At 35.9% G+C, this 19,211-nt stretch overlaps 3 protein-coding genes and 1 non-coding gene across 4 annotated transcripts; 2 read left to right on the top strand and 2 right to left on the bottom strand.

Annotated features, from left to right (window-relative positions):
* The first annotated feature begins 952 nt into the window (after positions 1 to 952).
* On the top strand, positions 953 to 7,835 carry LOC126697450 (elongator complex protein 1). Its single transcript, XM_050394456.1, has 5 exons — positions 953 to 1,263; positions 1,961 to 2,294; positions 2,765 to 5,801; positions 7,195 to 7,293; positions 7,381 to 7,835. The coding sequence occupies exons 1-5, from the start codon at positions 1,105 to 1,107 to the stop codon at positions 7,694 to 7,696; spliced, it is 3,945 nt and encodes a 1,314-aa protein (XP_050250413.1). The 5' UTR covers positions 953 to 1,104; the 3' UTR covers positions 7,697 to 7,835.
* Positions 7,836 to 8,584: 749 nt separating this feature from the next.
* TRNAC-GCA (transfer RNA cysteine (anticodon GCA)) lies at positions 8,585 to 8,656 on the bottom strand. The gene has a single exon. It is a non-coding gene; the product is annotated as a tRNA-Cys (tRNA).
* A 273-nt stretch (positions 8,657 to 8,929) lies between these two features.
* On the bottom strand, positions 8,930 to 12,828 carry LOC126697449 (pentatricopeptide repeat-containing protein At2g39620). The gene has a single exon (XM_050394455.1). It carries the CDS (start codon positions 12,766 to 12,768, stop codon positions 10,087 to 10,089), a length of 2,682 nt encoding a protein of 893 aa, XP_050250412.1. The 5' UTR covers positions 12,769 to 12,828; the 3' UTR covers positions 8,930 to 10,086.
* A 2,193-nt stretch (positions 12,829 to 15,021) lies between these two features.
* LOC126696572 (putative B3 domain-containing protein At1g78640) lies at positions 15,022 to 15,657 on the top strand. Its single transcript, XM_050393288.1, has one exon. The coding sequence runs from the start codon at positions 15,022 to 15,024 to the stop codon at positions 15,655 to 15,657; it is 636 nt and encodes a 211-aa protein (XP_050249245.1).
* Positions 15,658 to 19,211: the final 3,554 nt, after the last annotated feature.

Below are 19,211 nucleotides of genomic sequence, written 5' to 3'. Positions count from 1 at the left end.
CTCCTCTTTCAAGGCCAAGTGCTCATTTCAATATATAATAATTCAAAGGACTTAAATTCAAGACAAGATAACTAGGGTTTGCTTGATATTACTTTTTTCCTTTTCCATTAAACTTCTCTCTAGTTTGATCGAAGATTTATTCAAACTGCTTTAGGAATGAGTAATTTGATTGTTAAAGTTTGGCTCAGGCTCAATTCAAACAAACCATTTTCAGCCCAAGCTCAACTCAACCATTTCAATGAGCTCATGAGTCATGAGCATTAGCCTAAGCTTTGATATGGATAAATCATTAAATGATTAACGGTTTTTGGAAAAAAATGAAATTTTGATCTCTCTTAGATATAAGACAATTAAAATAATAATAATAATAATAACAATAGTTGAGGTTGAGGGTTTGAATGCCCATTTGGGAGGGGGGGGGGGTCGGGGGTCGGACCTTTAAATTACTTGAAGGCTACTTAAAAACAAATTAGTTAAATTACACAATGGTAGACTATTAGCAATATTTTTTTTGTTAATGTAGTTGTCAATGATTCTTTAAGCAATTGACTCTTCCTAAAATATGTTAAGTATAGTCCCTTCATCCTACATATACCACATAATTTTTAGAAAATGATAACAGCAAATGCTAATTACGAGTTTATTTATTTATTTTACTTTTAGGTGAAAGTTTTTATATATTTTATTTTATTTATTTTGGGTGAAAGCTAGTTACAAGTTTTGAATTAGACATTCTCCATGTCTAGAATCACATATTTTTCATTTATATTTCGCGTGGACTGGCTGACCACTTTTTATGTTGGATAAGGAATGCATGAACGCTAATACCTGGGCTTGTAGTTCCGAGCCCAGATACGCAGCCCATTTCTCATCAACATTTGGGCCTCGTTTTCCAAACGGGTAACCCTCCTTTTTCATTCTCAGCCCTAGTTATTGTTTGCCCAACCGAAATTCCCATCACAGAGCCAGCGCCTCCTAAATTCCCAAGTTAAACCCTCGTTAAAAAACCAAAAAAAAGAAAAAAGAAAAAAGAAAAAAAAAGCGGTTTTCCCAGTTCTCACAATACAAAATCTCTTCCTCTCCGATTGAACTGGAAATTTCGAAATGAAAAACCTGAAGCTGTACTCGGAGCTCTGTTCGAAACTCCAGCTTCTATCCAACGAAGAAGTCGTTCTCTTCTTTGCACACGATATTGAGCGGAGCCGCTTCTTTTTTGCTTCTTCCGCCAATCTCATCTACACCATCCACCTCTCTTCATTCCAAGTATGCCTCTCTTCCTTCAAATCATCTCTTGTTTTTTTTTCTTTTTCGAAATGGTTAATGGTTTTGTTTTTACAAATTGAGCGATTTAATTTGTAGAAAGTTAACTTTGATTACTGTTGATGCTTTACACCTTTTAATTTGTTTTCAATTTAGCATTTTGTTTTTGTTCAGTTCCGTTCCGTTCAATCTCGCTGGCTGTTATGGTAATTTTCATGTTCGAAAACGACGTCGTGCTGATTGGATTGAAGGACTAAATTGAAAACGAATGGACGTTATAAAAAAAAAAAAATGAAACTTAAAGGATTGAATTGAAAATATGTTATTAGATAGTGTAATTTTCCAATTACTGTTTTATCAAGGCTAAATGATTATTTTCGTCCCTAAGCTTTGCATGAATTTCGTTTTTCGTCCTGAACTTTTTAAAGAGATTTTTTCAATAGTTTGAAAATTGGATTAAGTGTAACATTTTCAATAGTTTAGGGTCGAAAAACGAACTAATTAAAGTTAAGGGGCGAAAAGCAAAGTTCCTGCAAAGTTTAGGGATGAAAACTATATTTTAACCTATTATCAATATAGGACTAAAGAGCAAAGAGTTTGAAGAAAGTACATTTTCAATATTTCTGTACATAATTAACACACTACAGTTCATTGCTTGAATTGTATATATTTTTATTTATTTTTTTCTCATGATTTATAGAATGAGAGGACGTGGGGAAAAGCTTCATTGCCGGCAGAGGTTAATTCTATTGATTTGGAGCCTAATGATTACATAACGGCCTTTGAGTATCACATGGAGAAAGAAGCGCTGATAGTGGGGACTTGTAGTGGGCTTTTGTTGCAGCACAGTGTGGATGACAATGGAACTGAAGTGGTTGGTAGAGTGGAGGGTGGGGTCAGGTGCATCTCACCCAGTCCTGATGGAGATTTGCTTGCCGTAATGACGGGTCTTGGGCAGGCACTGATTATGACAAACGATTGGGATTTGCTGTATGAGACCACGGTAGAGGAATCACATGAAGGTGTTGACGTAAGTAAGGACCTCTTTCCATTATTATTCCTTGCTTTTGTGTCATTCCAATTTTTCAAGCGTAGTGTATGCTAGTATATGTTACATTGATTGACTGGAAATTAATCTCTTTTATATTTTTGTGATTTGTAAGACACGCTTCTTGATAATTTGGGACCGGATTAGTGCCCTTATAATTGCTCAACGGGAATCATCTTCTTAATTGGAGACATAGTGTGTTGCAGTTTGAATGTTCTCTATTGGTTATATTACCTACCTCTGGATGATATCATCATGATTTGCTTGTTCCTGAAATCATTTGATTCCCTAGTTTTATAGAATTGAAAATTCTAATTTTGCTTCAATTCTTGGAATAGAAATGGTATGATTATAGCAGAGAGGTGTCTTTCTTTTTCTTTTTTTTTTTTGTTTTTTTTTTTGTTTTTTGTTTTTTCCCTTTAGTTGGAAATCTAATGAATGGACTTTGGTTTTCAGCTGAACCCACTCTTTCTTCTACGAACGAGAGTCCCATATCTTGGCGAGGTGATGGGAAGTACTTTGCTACGCTAAGTGAGGTGTGTGATTCTACTAGCTTGCTTAAGAGGATTAAGATATGGGAACGGGACTCTGGGGCGTTGCATGCTACTTCAGAATCAAAGGCATTTATGGGATCAGTTATAGAATGGATGCCAAGTGGAGCGAAAATTGCAGCTGTTTATGATAGGAAAGCAGCTAATGAGTGTCCCTCAATAGTTTTCTTTGAGAGGAATGGGTTAGAAAGAATCTCTTTTGGCATCAATGAGAAAATCGATGCAACAATAGAAATGCTGAGGTGGAATTGCACTTCAGATCTTCTTGCAGCCATTGTCAGATGTGAAAAACATGACTCTGTGAAGATCTGGTTTTTCAGCAATAATCATTGGTACTTGAAGTTTGAAATTAGGTACTTAAGGCAGGACGGAGTGAGGTTCATGTGGGACCCAGCAAAACCGTTGCAGTTGATTTGTTGGACTCTTGGTGGCCATATCACAATTTACAACTTCATCTGGAATACAGCTGTCATGGAGAACTCATTGGCATTAGTTATTGATGACTCTGAGATACATGTGACTCCCCTTTCTGTGTCGCTTATGCCGCCTCCTATGTATCTATTCAATCTGAAATTTCCAAGTGCTGTCCGAGACATATCTTTATATTCTAAGAATTCCAAGAACCGTTTAGCTGCTTTTTTATCAGATGGTTCTTTGTGTGTTGTAGAGCTTCCTGCACCTGATACTTGGGAAGAACTAGAAGGCAAACAATTTGTCATTGAAGCTTCCATTTCTGAATCAGTTTTTGGATCTTTTGTTCATCTCTTATGGTTGGATTCACATATACTTCTTGCCGTTTCACATTATGGGTTTAATCATTACTTGTCCAGTACCTCATCAAATGAGGGTGAGCTTCTTGGCTATTATTTGCAGGAAATTGAGCTTGTATGTTCTGAGGATCATGTTCCAGACTTACTGACATGCTCAGGCTGGCATGCAAAAATTTCCTATCAAAACTCTCTAGAAGGACTGATTATTGGCACTGCTTCCAACCCAACCAAACTATGTTCAGCGTTTATTCAGTTTGACGGTGGAAAAATATTCGAGTATACAACCAGGATGGGAGCTTTGAAACATGATGATATGAGTTTCTCATCATCTTGCCCTTGGATGAATGTGGTTTCAGTTGGTGACAATGGATCATTGAAGCTTTTGCCTTTTGGACTTGATGACATCGGCAGGTTGCATATTGGTGGGAGGATATTATGCAACAATTGCAACAGTTTCTCGTCTTACTCTAATTTGGCTGATCAAGTGATCACGCATTTAATTCTTTCAACTAAACAGGACTTGCTCTATATTGTTGAAATTAGTGATATATTGCATGGAGAATTAGACCTGAAATATGATAACTTCATCCATACTCCTAATAGGAGAAGAGAAGAAAATAAAAACTTCATAAATATATGGGAAAGAGGTGCCAAAATTGTTGGTGTCCTGCATGGAGATGAAGCTGCTGTCATATTACAAACAACTCGGGGAAACCTTGAATGCATTTATCCCAGAAAATTGGTCTTGGCCTCAATCATCAATGCATTGGTCCAAGGGCGCTTCAGAGATGCATTACTCATGGTGAGACGGCATAGGATAGATTTCAACATCATTGTTGACCATTGTGGTTGGCAGGCATTTCTCCAATCAGCTGCAGAGTTTGTCAGGCAGGTTAGCAATTTGAACTACATAACTGAGTTTGTTTGTGCCATAAAGAATGAGAATATCACAGAGCGACTATACAAAGATTTGGTATCTTTACCCTGCTCAAAGGATGCTAAAGATGCGCAAGCTAGAGATTCAATGGGTCTTGGTGATAATAACAAGGTTTCTTCTGTCCTTCTGGCTATAAGGAAGGCTCTTGAGGAAAAACTACCAGAAAGCCCTGCAAGGGAGCTTTGCATCTTGACCACTCTTGCTCGTAATGATCCCCCGGCACTTGAAGAAGCTTTGGAGAGAATAAAAGTTACCCGTGAAATGGAATTATCAGGTTCTAATGACCCTAGGAGAATGTCTTACCCTTCTGCTGAGGAGGCTCTGAACCATCTCTTGTGGTTATCTGATTCTGAGGCTGTATTTGAGGCTGCTTTAGGCCTTTATGATTTGAACCTTGCAGCTATTGTGGCATTGAACTCTCAGCGGGATCCTAAAGAATTTCTTCCTTTCCTTCAAGAGTTGGAACAAATGCCAGCTGTCTTAATGCGCTACAATATTGACCTTAGGCTGCTCAGGTTTAGGAATGCTCTTAAACACATTGTTTCTGCAGGTGATGCTCATTATGAAGATTGTATGAACCTCATGAAGAAAAATCCTCAGCTTTTTCCACTGGGACTTCAGCTTATCACTGATCCTCCAAAGAGGAAGCAAATCCTTGAAGCCTGGGGAGATCATCTTAATGATGAAAAATGTTTTGAGGATGCGGCTACAACTTATTTGTGTTGTTCAAGTTTGGAAAAGGCGTTGAAGTCATATCGTGCTTGTGGTAATTGGAGTGGAGTATTTACAGTTGCTGGGCTCCTTAAGATGGGAAAAGATGAGATAATGCAACTGGCTCATGAGCTTTGTGAAGAACTTCAAGCTCTTGGTAAACCAGGGGAGGCTGCCAGAATTGCTCTGGAGTACTGTGAAGATGTTAATGGGGGGCTGAATATGTTGATTAGTGCAAGGGAGTGGGAGGAGGCCTTGAGGGTTGCATTTATGCAGAGGAGAGAGGATTTAATCTCAGAAGTGAAGAATGCATCTTTGGAATGTGCAAGTATGTTGATAGGTGAATACAAGGAAGGCTTGGAGAAAGTAGGGAAGTATCTGACCCGCTACTTAGCTGTTCGACAGAGAAGATTACTTCTTGCTGCAAAGATCAAGTCAGAGGAACGGTCAATGAGTGATCTCGATGATGATGCAACTTCAGAGGCTAGCAGTAATTTCAGTGGAATGAGTGCTTACACTACAGGGTTTGTCTTTATACTTCCATTGCATATAACTTTTGACTCCATAGCATATTATTCTTTACCAGAGTTGTTGGTTCTGTGCAATTTCTCACTCAATATTCTTCATTAGTGGGTAGTTCTATGTACAAATCCATTGCTTGTGGGTTGTTACCTTTGGTCTTTGATTTTTTAGTTGTTAGAACAATGATTAAGTGATTAAATTCACCATTTCCTATCCACTTAAGCTTTTGGGACAAATGGTAATTTATAATGATATCAAAGCAAGCGGTCCTTAGTTCGAACCAAGTGTCTACTCTATCTTTTATTAAAAAAATTAAAAATTCTACGTGCTAAGCCATACTTATTGAAGGAGATTCTAGGAACATGAGGAGTTTTAGAATTATGGTTTAGTGATTAAATTCACCATATTTTATCAGCTTAAGCTGCTGGGACAAGTGGTGATCCTGCATCATTAAGTTTATTCATGAATACATTATTTTATCAGCCATAAACACTGTTGTTTGACTTGACTCCAAAGGGTAACACAATTGGGTGGGGACCATGCCTTATCAAGTAGAGGTTGCTGGATCAAATCTCCCCCTCCCTCTCTTGGGAAATCCTTCGGTTATTTCTCCCTTTATCAGGGAGGGCCCAGTTTCAGTTATTTCTCCTAGGTTTGTTGAACCATGTTACAGCTTTATCCTGCCCCTGCCACTCCAAGTGTAATTTCTGCCAAGCTTGTTCTACTAATATAGTGAAAAGATGAGGAAGAGTTGCTTGAGATGGTTTGGTCATGTTCAGATGAGAGTGACTAATGTACCAGTGAGAAAGAGTGAGTTGATCCAAGTTGAAGGAACGAAAAAAGTAAGACCGACCAAAAATAGCATTAGTAGAATTAATAAAAAAAGACATGTCAGTTAGGGAAGCAATAGAGAGTATGACTTCAAATAGAATAGAATGGAGGAAAAGAGTACATGTGGCCTACCCTAACTAATTCGTTGAAGATCCATAGCCGACCCCAAAAATTTGGGACTAAGACTTTGTTGTTGTTGTACTGATATGGATACTCATAAATGTTAAATGACTAACAAGAAGACAGTATTAGAATGGTTGTTGAATATTTTGTTTGTTGGCTGTTAATACATGGGCTAATCATGGGCATATTATTTCAATCATTTTTGGTTATAATCAGTCTTCACAACTTCTACACCGTTTGCATATCATTTTTAATTTTTTTATGTGCTGCTTTGTTATGTAATCCAGTGACAAAGCTACATTCTTCACTTTCCCCCTCCACCCCACAAAAAAAGAAAGATTCTTTCACTCTTAAAATTTGCATGGTAGTTGGTTTGCGTTCATTTGAATGCTTCTGATATTAGCCTGCATTACTAAAGGGTTTACCTCACTTCATGAGCAGGACCAGGAAGAGCACTGCATCTTCCATCATCTCAAGTGCAGCTAGCAAGGCCAGAGACACCAGACGCCAGAGAAAAAGAGGAAAAATTCGTCCTGGAAGGTATATTTTTAGGATCTCTTTTCTCTTTTGATACAGCTTAACTTCAGTCACAATCTCATGAAAGAAAATTAACACTTGACATTCCAGTGCTGATGAGGAGTATGCTCTGGTAGAGCATTTAAAGGGCATGTGTCTAACAGCTGGGGCAAAGATTGAGCTTAAATCTTTACTGGTTTCCCTCATGATGCTCGGTGAGGAAGAAACTGCGAGGAAACTGCAATGTGCAGGAGAGAACTTTCAACTGTCTCAAATGGCAGCGGTTAAACTAGCTGAAGATACAATGTCCACTGATATCATAAACGAGCATGCACATACAATGGAGCGCTACATGAAAAAGTTGTCAAATGAAGTGAAAGATTCAGAGGCTTTCAATTGGCGGTCTAAAATATTTCTTTCTCCTTAATAGGTCTGTTTAGTAGGTTTTACCTGATAATTCTTCTGAATTTAAATTAGACGTGCGTTCTGCATTTCACTGTATTCGTCAAAATTTTGAGTCTGGCCCTACTCTAATTATCACAAGATCCAAATTTTCTCTTCCAAAATTCTCCGTCACAGAAAATTCTGATAAAGTCAATAGCAAGATGATTTTGTTTAACACAATCAATCAACAGCATCCGTTGAAAATTTTTTATCTGTTGAACGAACAGGGAAGTCCTCATTTATGGCAGTTCGAATAGGCTGTTGCAGCTTAATAAAACGTATAACTAATCGTAATTCTAATTGTTCGATCTGCTCCTCTTTCTATGCAGCGCTGGGTAGAATTTCAATTCCTTTTTGTATTTTTGGGCTGAACTAGGATTACCTTAGAAGTGCATGGGTGAATGAAGAAAATTTTGTAAAAAAGGACGAAGAAGAAGGAAAGCAGTATGAAAATATTGTGAAAAGTGCTTCCCCCCACTCCTTTAATTGTGGGCTTTAGATTTCAACTTCGAGTTAAGAAGGGTTTCGAGTCAATAACATTCTTGCATCCATTTTTTTTAATAAAAAATTCGATAATTAGGAAAGATATTAGCCTGGGTATTGTTCAAGCAAATGATTCAAGAAGATAATAAACAAACAAACAAACAAAAAGGATTTTCTTGAAGATTAATATAAATAATCACAAAGCGTCCTAGCAAATATTGATTGAACCACTAGTCTCTCCCGAGTTTCTTCACATTTGGTTTGCTGTTTGGAATGGAAAGATTTTGGAGTAATGAAGTGAATGTGTGAGAAGTTAAAGATGGAAAGGCTTGAAGTTTGGCGAATAGAAAATTTAAAAATAAAATAGGAAATAGAAATCATCAGCAAAAGGGCCCAACCGGGTTCGAACCGGTGACCTCTTGATCTGCAGTCAAATGCTCTACCACTGAGCTATGGACCCTTGGACGTTAATGTAGCTTAAAGTTTTAAATTCATAATAAAAAAGATGCTAGACCCGTATGGCATTCGCTGTATACCTCACACTTCCACTGACATTCCAGAATTTGTAATTCACCTTACCATTGGAAAAACATTTTTAAAGTGGTTTTTTTTTTTTTTCCTTACAGCTTCCTTCAAGAAGCAAAATTAGGGAAATTATTTTCCCGGACAGAAAATTGTTTCTGTTAAAATAAATAGCTCCACATTCTACAATTTCTACTTTTACAGTTTCACATTTTAAAGTGAATTATAATTCCCACACAGGTCAAAATAGTTCATTAACAACACAAAACAGCTACACCAACAATAGAACTCAACTTACAAACTCTGGCCTCGTTACCGAGACACCAGTTACAGATGTACTCCTAATAACAAAAACACAAATAATCCAAAGGTATTGATTAGCCAAACAAAAAAAAAAACAGAGAAGAAATATCCCAAATGCCACAAAGAGTGCTATATATTATTCTACAGATTACAAAATTTTCCCCACCACATTCTATTCCTCGCAATGCCTTTTTCAGAGTTAATTGCATTCCTCTATGTGGTAAACTGTAGACCACAATGAGAGTCTGCAAAGAAGAAGGGACTTCATACTTTTACCTTTCAACTGAGATTCACTCCAGCACACAACATCCTCCCAATGATATTTAGGATTTTTGATTAGACACAATGTAATCAATGTTCCCTGAATCCTTTTCAGAAAAGAACACTGGAAAAACAAGTGAGTGTCCATAGAAATGTCCTAGCTTATCAATCAATCCTTAGTTGTGAACCAAATATGAATAGTTAACAAGCCAATCAAAACAAGTCTGGGAATTGTTTTAAAGAATTATAGTAGCTTCCAGCAATCCATCTCCCAATCTCCATCAATCTCAACTTGCTTTGAATACCCACCACCACCACCAGGTCCTCTGATCTAGCAGGGTGCCAAAACCAGTTAACATCCTTAAGACACTAAATAATTTTGCTTCATAGGAACTTGCTGCATCATATACTACCTGATAACCATATTGGAGGAGCAAAGTGTCATTGGAGTGTTGATAGTCATGCCATAGGTTAGGGAGACAGTTTCTCCTGACCTACCATGAATTAATGAATGGCCTTGTAATTTATCTTAGATTCAAAATCTTCCTCCAAGACCAGCTGCAGTCTTGATGAATTTTAACCATCCAAAGACTTCTTCATTTGAGAAGATTCAATTGAACCCATACAAGCTGGATGGAGCCTGCCTTAGTCCACTCCTCTAATCTCCTCAATCCCATACCGCCTTCATTTCTTGGCTTGCATACCAAATCTCAGCTTCTTTTTGCTCCAGAAGCCGAGTGGCCAGATCTATTCTGAAGAAACCAACTAAGCTTCTGGTCCACAATCTAAAAAAAATTCTTTGGGTCACTGACTCTGAATGCATGCATGGAACCTGTTTTCGACCTCAACCCAACTAAATCCTGGAGTTTTCTTCAACCCAGATTCAGGAATCCTTGACCTTATGCTGCCCTCATTGCCCCAATTACCAGATTCAGCAAACAAACTCGATAAAACTACATAATTTGTTGCATTTTCAGGTTCAAGTTTAACAAGATGTTGCAGCGCAATTTCTCCTAACTTGATATTAGAGTACATTTTACAAGCTCCCAATAATGCTCCCCAAACTCCAGCATCAGGTTTCATTGGCATTGTTTTTATCAAAATCAAAGTTTCATCAAATAGACCAGCACGACCCAGAAGGTCTACCATGCAAGCATAGTGTTCCAACTCTGGTTCGAAATGGTGTTTTTCACACATGGACTCAAAAATTTTCCTTCCTTCTTCTATTAAACCTGCATGTCTACAAGCTGACAAAACATTGATGAAGGACACAGAGTCAACCTGGACATGGCTCTCTTGCATGAGTGAGAAAAGTGCAATGGCATTGTTGCCTTGCCCATGAACTGCATACCCTGTAAGCATTGCATTCCATGAAACTGTGTTTTTGTTTTCCATCTCATTAAAGAAATTCTCTGAATAATTGAGCTGCCCACATTTAGCATACATATCAATAAGACTATTCCCAACAAGTGTATTAGACAGAAATCCCATCCGGATAATGTAAGCATGAAAAGCCATGCCTTCTCGTAAGGCTGCCAAAGATGCCACTGCTGGAAGGACATTCACAAATGTGACCAAATTGGGCTGAAAGTTCTCCATTATCATGTGGTAAAAGGTGGATATGGCTTTCTTTGCATGTGCATTCTGCATGTATCCTGCAATTATCACATTCCAAGATACTTCATCCTTTGCAAACTCTGTTTTGTAGAATAAGAATTCAGCTGAGGAAAGGCTTCCACATTTTGCATACATGTTAATGAGAGCATTCCTAACAGGACAGTCAGATTCAAATCCACTTCTCATAATTTGACCATGAATGCTGGTGCCTTGGTGTAGGCCGTTTAACAGGGAACAAGCATGAAGCAAACCCACCATTGTTCCTGCGTCTGGATGTATTTTAGATAGATGTAATTCATGGAAGAATTCCATTGCATGATATGGGTCACCAAACTGTACATAGCCATTTATTAAAATATTCCATGTCACAACATCTTTACATGGAAGTCTATTGAAAACATTCACTGCCCAAGTAAATAATCCCCATTTAGAATACATGAACACTAGAGCTGTTCCTGTTGAAATATCAAAATCAAAGTCAGACTTAATAGCATAGCAGTGCACGCTTTTACCTAATCTTATAGCCAATAAATCTGCACATGCTGGAAGGATACTCATCAGAGTTGTTTTATCTGGTTTCAGATTGTGATTCTGCATATCTCGAAATATAGACAATGCTTCTTCAGGATATCCAGATTGGACAAGAGCAGATATAAAAGCAGCCCAAGCAATCAGATCTCTTTCCATAAGTCCCTTAAACAATTTCTTGGCCTTTTCTAATTCTCCACATTTTATATACATGGTCATGATAGGAGTAGCAACCAAAACATCTGAATCAATCCCTTCTCGTATTGCACACTCATGGAACTCCTTTCCTTTCTCTAAATCTCTCATTTCTGCTGCTGCCAATAGAGCACTTACAGCAGAAGTCTTATTTATCTTAGAATTCTCCACTTTCATTCTATCAAATAACTTCAAAACCTCAAAGAAACATCTATTAAACACATACCCTGCCACCATCGTCTTCCACGACACATCATCTCGTCCCCACATGTGATCAAAAACCCGTCGAGCAGCATTCACATCGCCACACTTAGAGTACATATCAATCAACCCATTTGAAATCGCAGCCTGAAAATCCCTCCTAACCACATATCCATGAATAGACTTACAAGAATCAATATCAGCTAATCTCGAAATAGCTGGAACCAAGTTCAACAAGCTCACTGAATCCGGCTTCACTCTTCCCAACTGCATACTCCAAAATAACCCCAACGCCTCATGAGGATCCTCACTTTGTGACAACCCCGCAATCATTGTATTCCAAGCCACAACATCCTTTTTAGGCAAACAATCAAACACCTCACGTGCACTTCTTAAATCACCCATTTTACAATACATATCAACAAGACCAGTCCCTATAAACACATCACATTCCAGTCTCCTACGGGCTATTTCACGGTGAACAAGAACACCCTTTTGCAAGTCAAGAGCACCAGTACAAGCTTTTAAAACAAACGTGAATGTATACTTGTCAGGCTCACACCCTTTCTCTAACATAAAATGATACATATTTAGAGCTTCTTTGTATTGTTTTGACCTCGTATAAGCTCTAATCATTGAATTCCACAAAGTAACACGTGGGTTTGACGTGAATTCAAAAACAGAGCGAGCCAAATCACATTTGTGAAATAAAGAGTAAGAATTAATGAGATGGTTGAGTGTGGAATGGTCTTCTTTGAGGCCTGAAACTATCAAATGGCTATGGACTTGAAGCAGTGACTTAAGGTCGTTGCATGATGAGAGGAGGCCAAGGTAGTGGGTGTAATTTTTTGAACTGTTGGAGGGTATAGTTTGGATTTCAGAGGCTAATGTTGCGAGTGCATGGTATTGTCTACGTAGTAGCAGTAGTACATTATTTACTGTCATAGCTCTCTCGGCCACAGAGCGGAGAACCTCTATTATGGTTCCTGTGTTTTTCAAAACTAAAAATTCAAAATGTAAAGTAAAATACATATTAGAGCATTCTTAATTGGACCATATATATTACAATGTTCTCATTGGGCCTCAACCCAAAATAAGGTTCTAAGGTTTTGAGTCTAATTACGATGTTTAGCTTACTTATTTTTAATGAACACCCTTTTAAGCAGGAAAAAAAATTAAAAAAAGAAAAAAATAACAAAAGACATCTGTCATCAAAGTTTCTATTAAATAAAATTATAAGTTTAGAAGATTTAAATCTAATAAATTAGTGTTCTCTAGATAACAAATAGAACATCATATGTCATCATTCTAACTTTCTATGCATGACTACCAATCTACCACATAAAGTTCAAAATACATGAAGAAATTTGTTGGGACATTAAAATTTAGTAGTAGTATTTTAGACATTGCACAATGGAATATTTTAGGAATTATAAGATTTTGTTAGGGTTTAACTAAGAGAGTAACAATAGGGGTATATACTCATTTACAACATATAAATGAGGAAATTATTCAACTTTAGTTTAGGGGGGAATGAAACTATCCCAAACATAAAGGAGGAAAGTGCTACTTCGTCAATTTGTGTGAGTGTGAGTGTGTGTGTGGTTTTTTTTTTTTTTTTTTTTTTTTTAAATTTTAACTTGAAACAATGTGTTAAAAAAAATCAACCTAAAAAAAACTATGCATAAAACAATGAATTTTGGTTTAACAAATTAACTAAACCAAAAAAAAAAGTCTAGGAATACAACAAAATGTCATGATATTTATACAGTACCTTTATTTCTAGATATGGTGGGTTCTGGTTTGATATTTTATCATTTTATTTTAGAGTAGTGCTACGTCCACAATATTTTCATAATAAATCCTAGGTGGTAAATTGTTACTGGTTTTAAATTAGGCTAATCACTTTTAACTATGCATTTTTTTAAAAACCAAATAAAAAGCCAATTGAAGAAAATTGTGCCTAAAACAATGAATTTTGGCTTACCAAATTTGACTAAAAAAAAAAGGCTAGGAACACAACAAACTGTCACACAAAAAAGAAGCCTAGGAACACAACAAAATGTCACAGCATTTTGCCAATATTTTTATTTCCAGTTGTGGTAGGTCCCAGTTTGATATTTTATTTTTTACATCCACATCATTTTCACAACAAATTTTAGGTGAAAAATTATGCATTAAAAAAAAACAAACAAAAAGGTAACACAAGAAAATTGTGTGTGAAATGGTGAATTTTGGCTCATCCAATTTGACTATATATACTAAAAAAGAAGTCTAAGAATACAATAAAATATCACAACATTTTCACAATATTTTCATTTTTAGGATCCGAATAGATAATTTTTTATTTTATTTGAGAGAAATACTACAATCATAACATTTTTACAACAAATTCTAAATAACAAGTTGTTATTGGTTTTAAACTGAACTCGCTACTGATATCACTTTTTATCCATCAAAGATATCTTGCCACAAAAAATTTGTTGTGAAATCATTGTGAAAATGTTGTGGATATAACATTTCTTTTTATTTTATTTTATTTTGATCTATAAGGAACTGAGATCTTGGCGATTGTGAAAATATTGTGACAAGAAGAAGATGTTATAACATTTTAATAATACATTTATTTTCAGTTGTGATTGGTCTTAGTTTCTTATTTTACTATCTTATTTTCATCTTTAAAAAATTGATACCTTAATAATTGTGAAAATATTGTAAGAATTTATTGTGTTAATATAACTGTGTATGTACATATAATATTTAAAAGAAAAGACAAAAAGATAACAAGCAAAACCGGCGTACTGTGAAAAAAAAGGCCAATAAATAGTACAGATTGTCAATAATTGTAAAAATATTGTAGGAAAAAAAAAAAAAAAAAAAAGACAAAAAAGAGCGCGAACAAAACCTGCATACTGCTGCAGAGAAAAAAAAAAAAAAAAAAAAAGTCTAATGAACAGTCTCAACAAACCAAATAGCGAAATCACTATTTGCGCATTCGCGCTATTTATATAGAGGTGTTATGAACTTTGATGCCCAACGGAAGACATTTAGCCTAACTATTTATACGATTCCTTACCACGTTGGGAATCTTACACCTTCATGGATTAGGATTAATTGCCCTTTATATAAGTCCCACTATCCCTTTTGAAACACAAACACAAACCCTTTGCCTTTCTTTGTTAATTTCTTTCGTTTCTCATGTTTCCTACGCTACAATCGAAGCAAAACCAAGGAGAAAAAGATGGCGAAAACCTTTCGTTGGAACCATCGCTTTCATTCGAGGCCAACACAGAAAATTCCATAACCGATGACAGTATTTCTTCCTCTGCTTCTGAAACTACTGAAAAACAGCCTAACTTCCATAATTTTATACCTATTCCAGTGATCGATCGACTCCAATCCAGTTTGGTAAACAAGTTTGTACCCAGAACCCATCATGAATCTGAGGAGGTTTCAACGGAATTGAAGCTTGGTTTATATGACCCTTGGGTTATGAAGAAGAAGATTACGGTAAGTGATATTGACAGTTTGTCAAGGCTCTTGATAGCGAAGGACTTGGTAAAGGAGCATATTTTGCCGCAATGGGACACAAGCTTCAATGAAGGCATTAAGGATGGGGTAGCAGTTGCTGTTTGGGATTTTGATACCAAGACCGAACATCAGTTGCGCTTCAAACAGTGGTCAAGTAACGGGAGTTACGTCTTCAATGGAATGTGGAATCGAGATTTTGTGAGTAGGAGGCAACTGAAAGTAGGTGATGAGATTGGACTTTTTTGGGATCAAAGCAATTCAAGACTCAATTTTAGCGTTCTCAACCGGGCTTCGAGCAATTAATCCGCTCTTAATTTACTAGTTTTCTTTTGCAATTCCGCTACTGTGACTATAGACTTATTAGCTAATTGTCAAATTTGGTTCAAAAAAAAAAAGCTAATTGACAAATAGCTTGTTAATAGAAGCCAAGTTTATTTATTGATTTATTTTTAACTTGTGAAGCTTGTAACATTGTACAATTTAAGGCTAATCTATGACTTCTTTTTCGTTTTCTATCTTTTCCCTTCTTAGTTGCTTGTACAACTATTAGTATATCTTTTTAAACTTGTTAAAGTTTCTGGTTTCAATTCTATGTATTGCTGAGGTAGATGTAAATCATTACTAGGATTAATGTGGTTATGAAGAGTGATCTTAGCCATTTGAGTTGGTTCTTGATGCGAATAAATTCACTAGAAGATTTTGTCAATTTTGGGCTTACATTGTGACAGATATATTGGTTGAGATTTAAGGCCTCAAAAAAAAAAAAAAAAAAAAAAACCATGTTACACTCAACCATCTGTTGGGTATACAAATGTAAGTAAAGTCTCATATTAAATAATAGTATCAAGAGGAGTGGTTAGTATAATATAGGTTTTTTTTTTTTTTTTTTTTTTTTTTTTTTTTTTTTGAATCTGCAATTTTCATTTAAAAAAGAGGAACATAAGGGCAATCTACCTTACAAATAAAGGCTCCAGCAAATTCCCAATAACCTCTACCCAACAACCCATAAAAACCATGCCCCTCGTTGTCCAACACAATCCACAGAACTCAACACCTTGAACATCCCCACAAACACCGAAAAAGGCTAAATAAGATAATCAAAGCTCCTGGCAGTCTACTTTGATATAATATAGTTGAATCCAATGTCACGAGCACATTTTATTTTATATTTCTTGAAACATAGCAAAATTTTAGTCTAATCTATGACTTCCTTTTCATTTATTGTTTTCCCTTCTTAGTGGCTTGTACAACTATTGGTATATTTTTTACAGTAGCTCTGGAAAAGAAACAAACTTGTTAATGTTAACTTTGAGATTTCTGAGGTCGATCAATTCAATGCCATTGCTTATGTTGAGAGATGAGAGGGAGAGAGGGAGAGAGCTTGCTTTCATGGAGGATGTGGGGGGAAGCATTTTAATGGTGAGAGAGAAACATTGATTCTAGCATATAGACTCTAGATAACCCAGTAAACTTAGTAGTAAGCAGAGGCCCATATTGGCTGAAAGAGGGGTTATCTCACTTCTGGATATGAATCTTCTCCTTTCGCATGACTAGTTGACTTCGTTTACAATCTAATTCGGGGTGGCTTTGAACTCTCAACATGCTCTTTAAAAAGAGTGCGCTACACAATTAGGGCAGTTTGTTACCGTTGTTTAAATAACAGTTTTTAGTATTTAAACAATATTACACGTATTTTCACACACTTTTTCACCCACATGTATTTCCAAAAAATACAAATAACATTACTAAAATAACATTACCAAATGAGCCTTTAATATGAAAAGTTTTAGGGTTCATTTGGTAATATTGTTCTAGAAACATTGTTTAAGTGTTGTGGGAATACGTGTGAGTAAAAAAATGTTGTAAAAATACGTGTTGTATTGTTTAAACAACGAAAACTATTATTCAAACAACTTTACCAAACAGACCATTGCTTTCTCTATCCCATGCTCTTTGATTGATTAGTGGGACTATGGAACATTTTACCATAATAGTTGGTGAAAAGGAACCTATAGATTTATTATTGAAACCAAAAGAGGGTGAAAAGTTAAAAACAATAAACCAAGGACTGCATGCCAATCCCAATTCTGATCCACTCTATCGGCAATTGATAAAAGCTTCTTCAGCCTATCGTCAAGCACTTTAAAAACTCCTTCAATTTCACACAAAAATTACTCAAAAATAAAAGTTAAGAAATTCGATTATAACAAAATGTAGCCACAGAATCTGATTCAGCATTGGGGAAGGCAAAAAAATAGGCTGATCTACAATACAATAAAGGATTCGAATAAGCAAACAACTGAAATTGATATGTACCGCCATAATCCAGCATATAAGTAGTGTTTATAATTTCACACTAAATAATATAACTCAATAAAGCCAACAGATAACAATTCATGAAGTTCTAAATGTAAAAAGCACCAAGCCATTATCATAGATTAAAGCAAGTTCTAAGTTCCATGACCTATAAACATTGAACCAGTAGTTGGAAAAATCTCCATTGCAAAGCTCACATAGTGCGGCTTCTAATAACATCAAGGCCCATTTCAGTAGGATTAGTAGCTTGCAACTCCACCTGAATACCATCCAACTCTCTCTTAAATCTATCCTTAGATCTAAAAACTTAAGCTTGCAATCATCATGTACAGCCATCCCAGATGCTGCATTTGGCTGCCATGTTGCATAAATACTTGCAATTATCAAATATCAACTATCTGAAATCAACATTTCCTTACTCTAAGGTATAGAGATATACACACCATCCTTCTCACACATATTAGGTGCATGTTCAGAGGCTTTTTTCTATGAAAAATTTGAAAGTTAAAAAATGAAATAATAATAAATTAAAAAAAAATACATTTTAGAAGAAATAACATCACTTAATGATTAAGAACCTTAAGACATATACATTCTTCAAGAGTATACAACAAGTTACATCCAAAATAAGTTAAATAACCGCAATTGAAAATCCCATGAATGACCAAATAACTATATAATTATATAAACAATAACACAAGGTCCTTGTTTCTTTCCTCCCCTTCTAACATTTACGGAATCTGTCATCTCAACCAAGCAAACCAAAATACTCCAAAATATTTCCCGCTAATTCAATGTCTAAAGCTAACTACTCAAGGTGGCTCATCAATCATTGTTATTCTAGTCTACGTAGATGATATACTCATAAGCTATAGCTAGCAATGAGTTGGAAGGTGATACAGAAATCGAACATTTTCTGTGTCATAAATTCAAACTGAAAGATCTTGAACCACCCAAAATACTTGTTAGAAGTAGCAAGATCTTCTAATGGAGTTGCAGTGTGTCAAAGGAAGTATAAATTAGAACTCTTGGCTGATTCTAGTTATTTTGGCTGTAAAACTGTGAATTCACCAATGAAAGCGCATCTCAAACTTTCAAGCCATGAAGGAGATGAATTATCAGACCCTTCTCAACATAGAAGATTGATTGAAAACTTCTATGTTTGACTCTAACAAGAATTTTTTTGTGTGGCCTCGAATGAAAGCGATGGTTCCAACGAAAGTTCATCAATCTTCTGTGTTGAGAAGGGTATGATATTGGAAAACTTCTATATTTTATCAAGAAAAATGTCTCCCCGTTGGACCTTAATCAGTTTCTTTTATCTCAAAAATCAAAATACATATAAAAAGGTTTTCAAAAATATATATTGTCAATCCAATCTAAAAAGCATTGGATCATATAAAGGGTTTAGTGGGACTCGACCCAATTTACGTGAATAAGGAAACAAAGCATTTATCAAAATTCATAACATAAATGATAAAACGGCTAAATGCGGCAAAAATACAAAGGATTTCAAAGTTTATCCTAACTAATTGAGTTCC

This window comes from Quercus robur, chromosome 8, assembly GCF_932294415.1.
Source record: "Quercus robur chromosome 8, dhQueRobu3.1, whole genome shotgun sequence".
Taxonomy (NCBI): domain Eukaryota; kingdom Viridiplantae; phylum Streptophyta; class Magnoliopsida; order Fagales; family Fagaceae; genus Quercus; species Quercus robur.
This window is presented reverse-complemented; position numbering and strand designations above follow the sequence as displayed.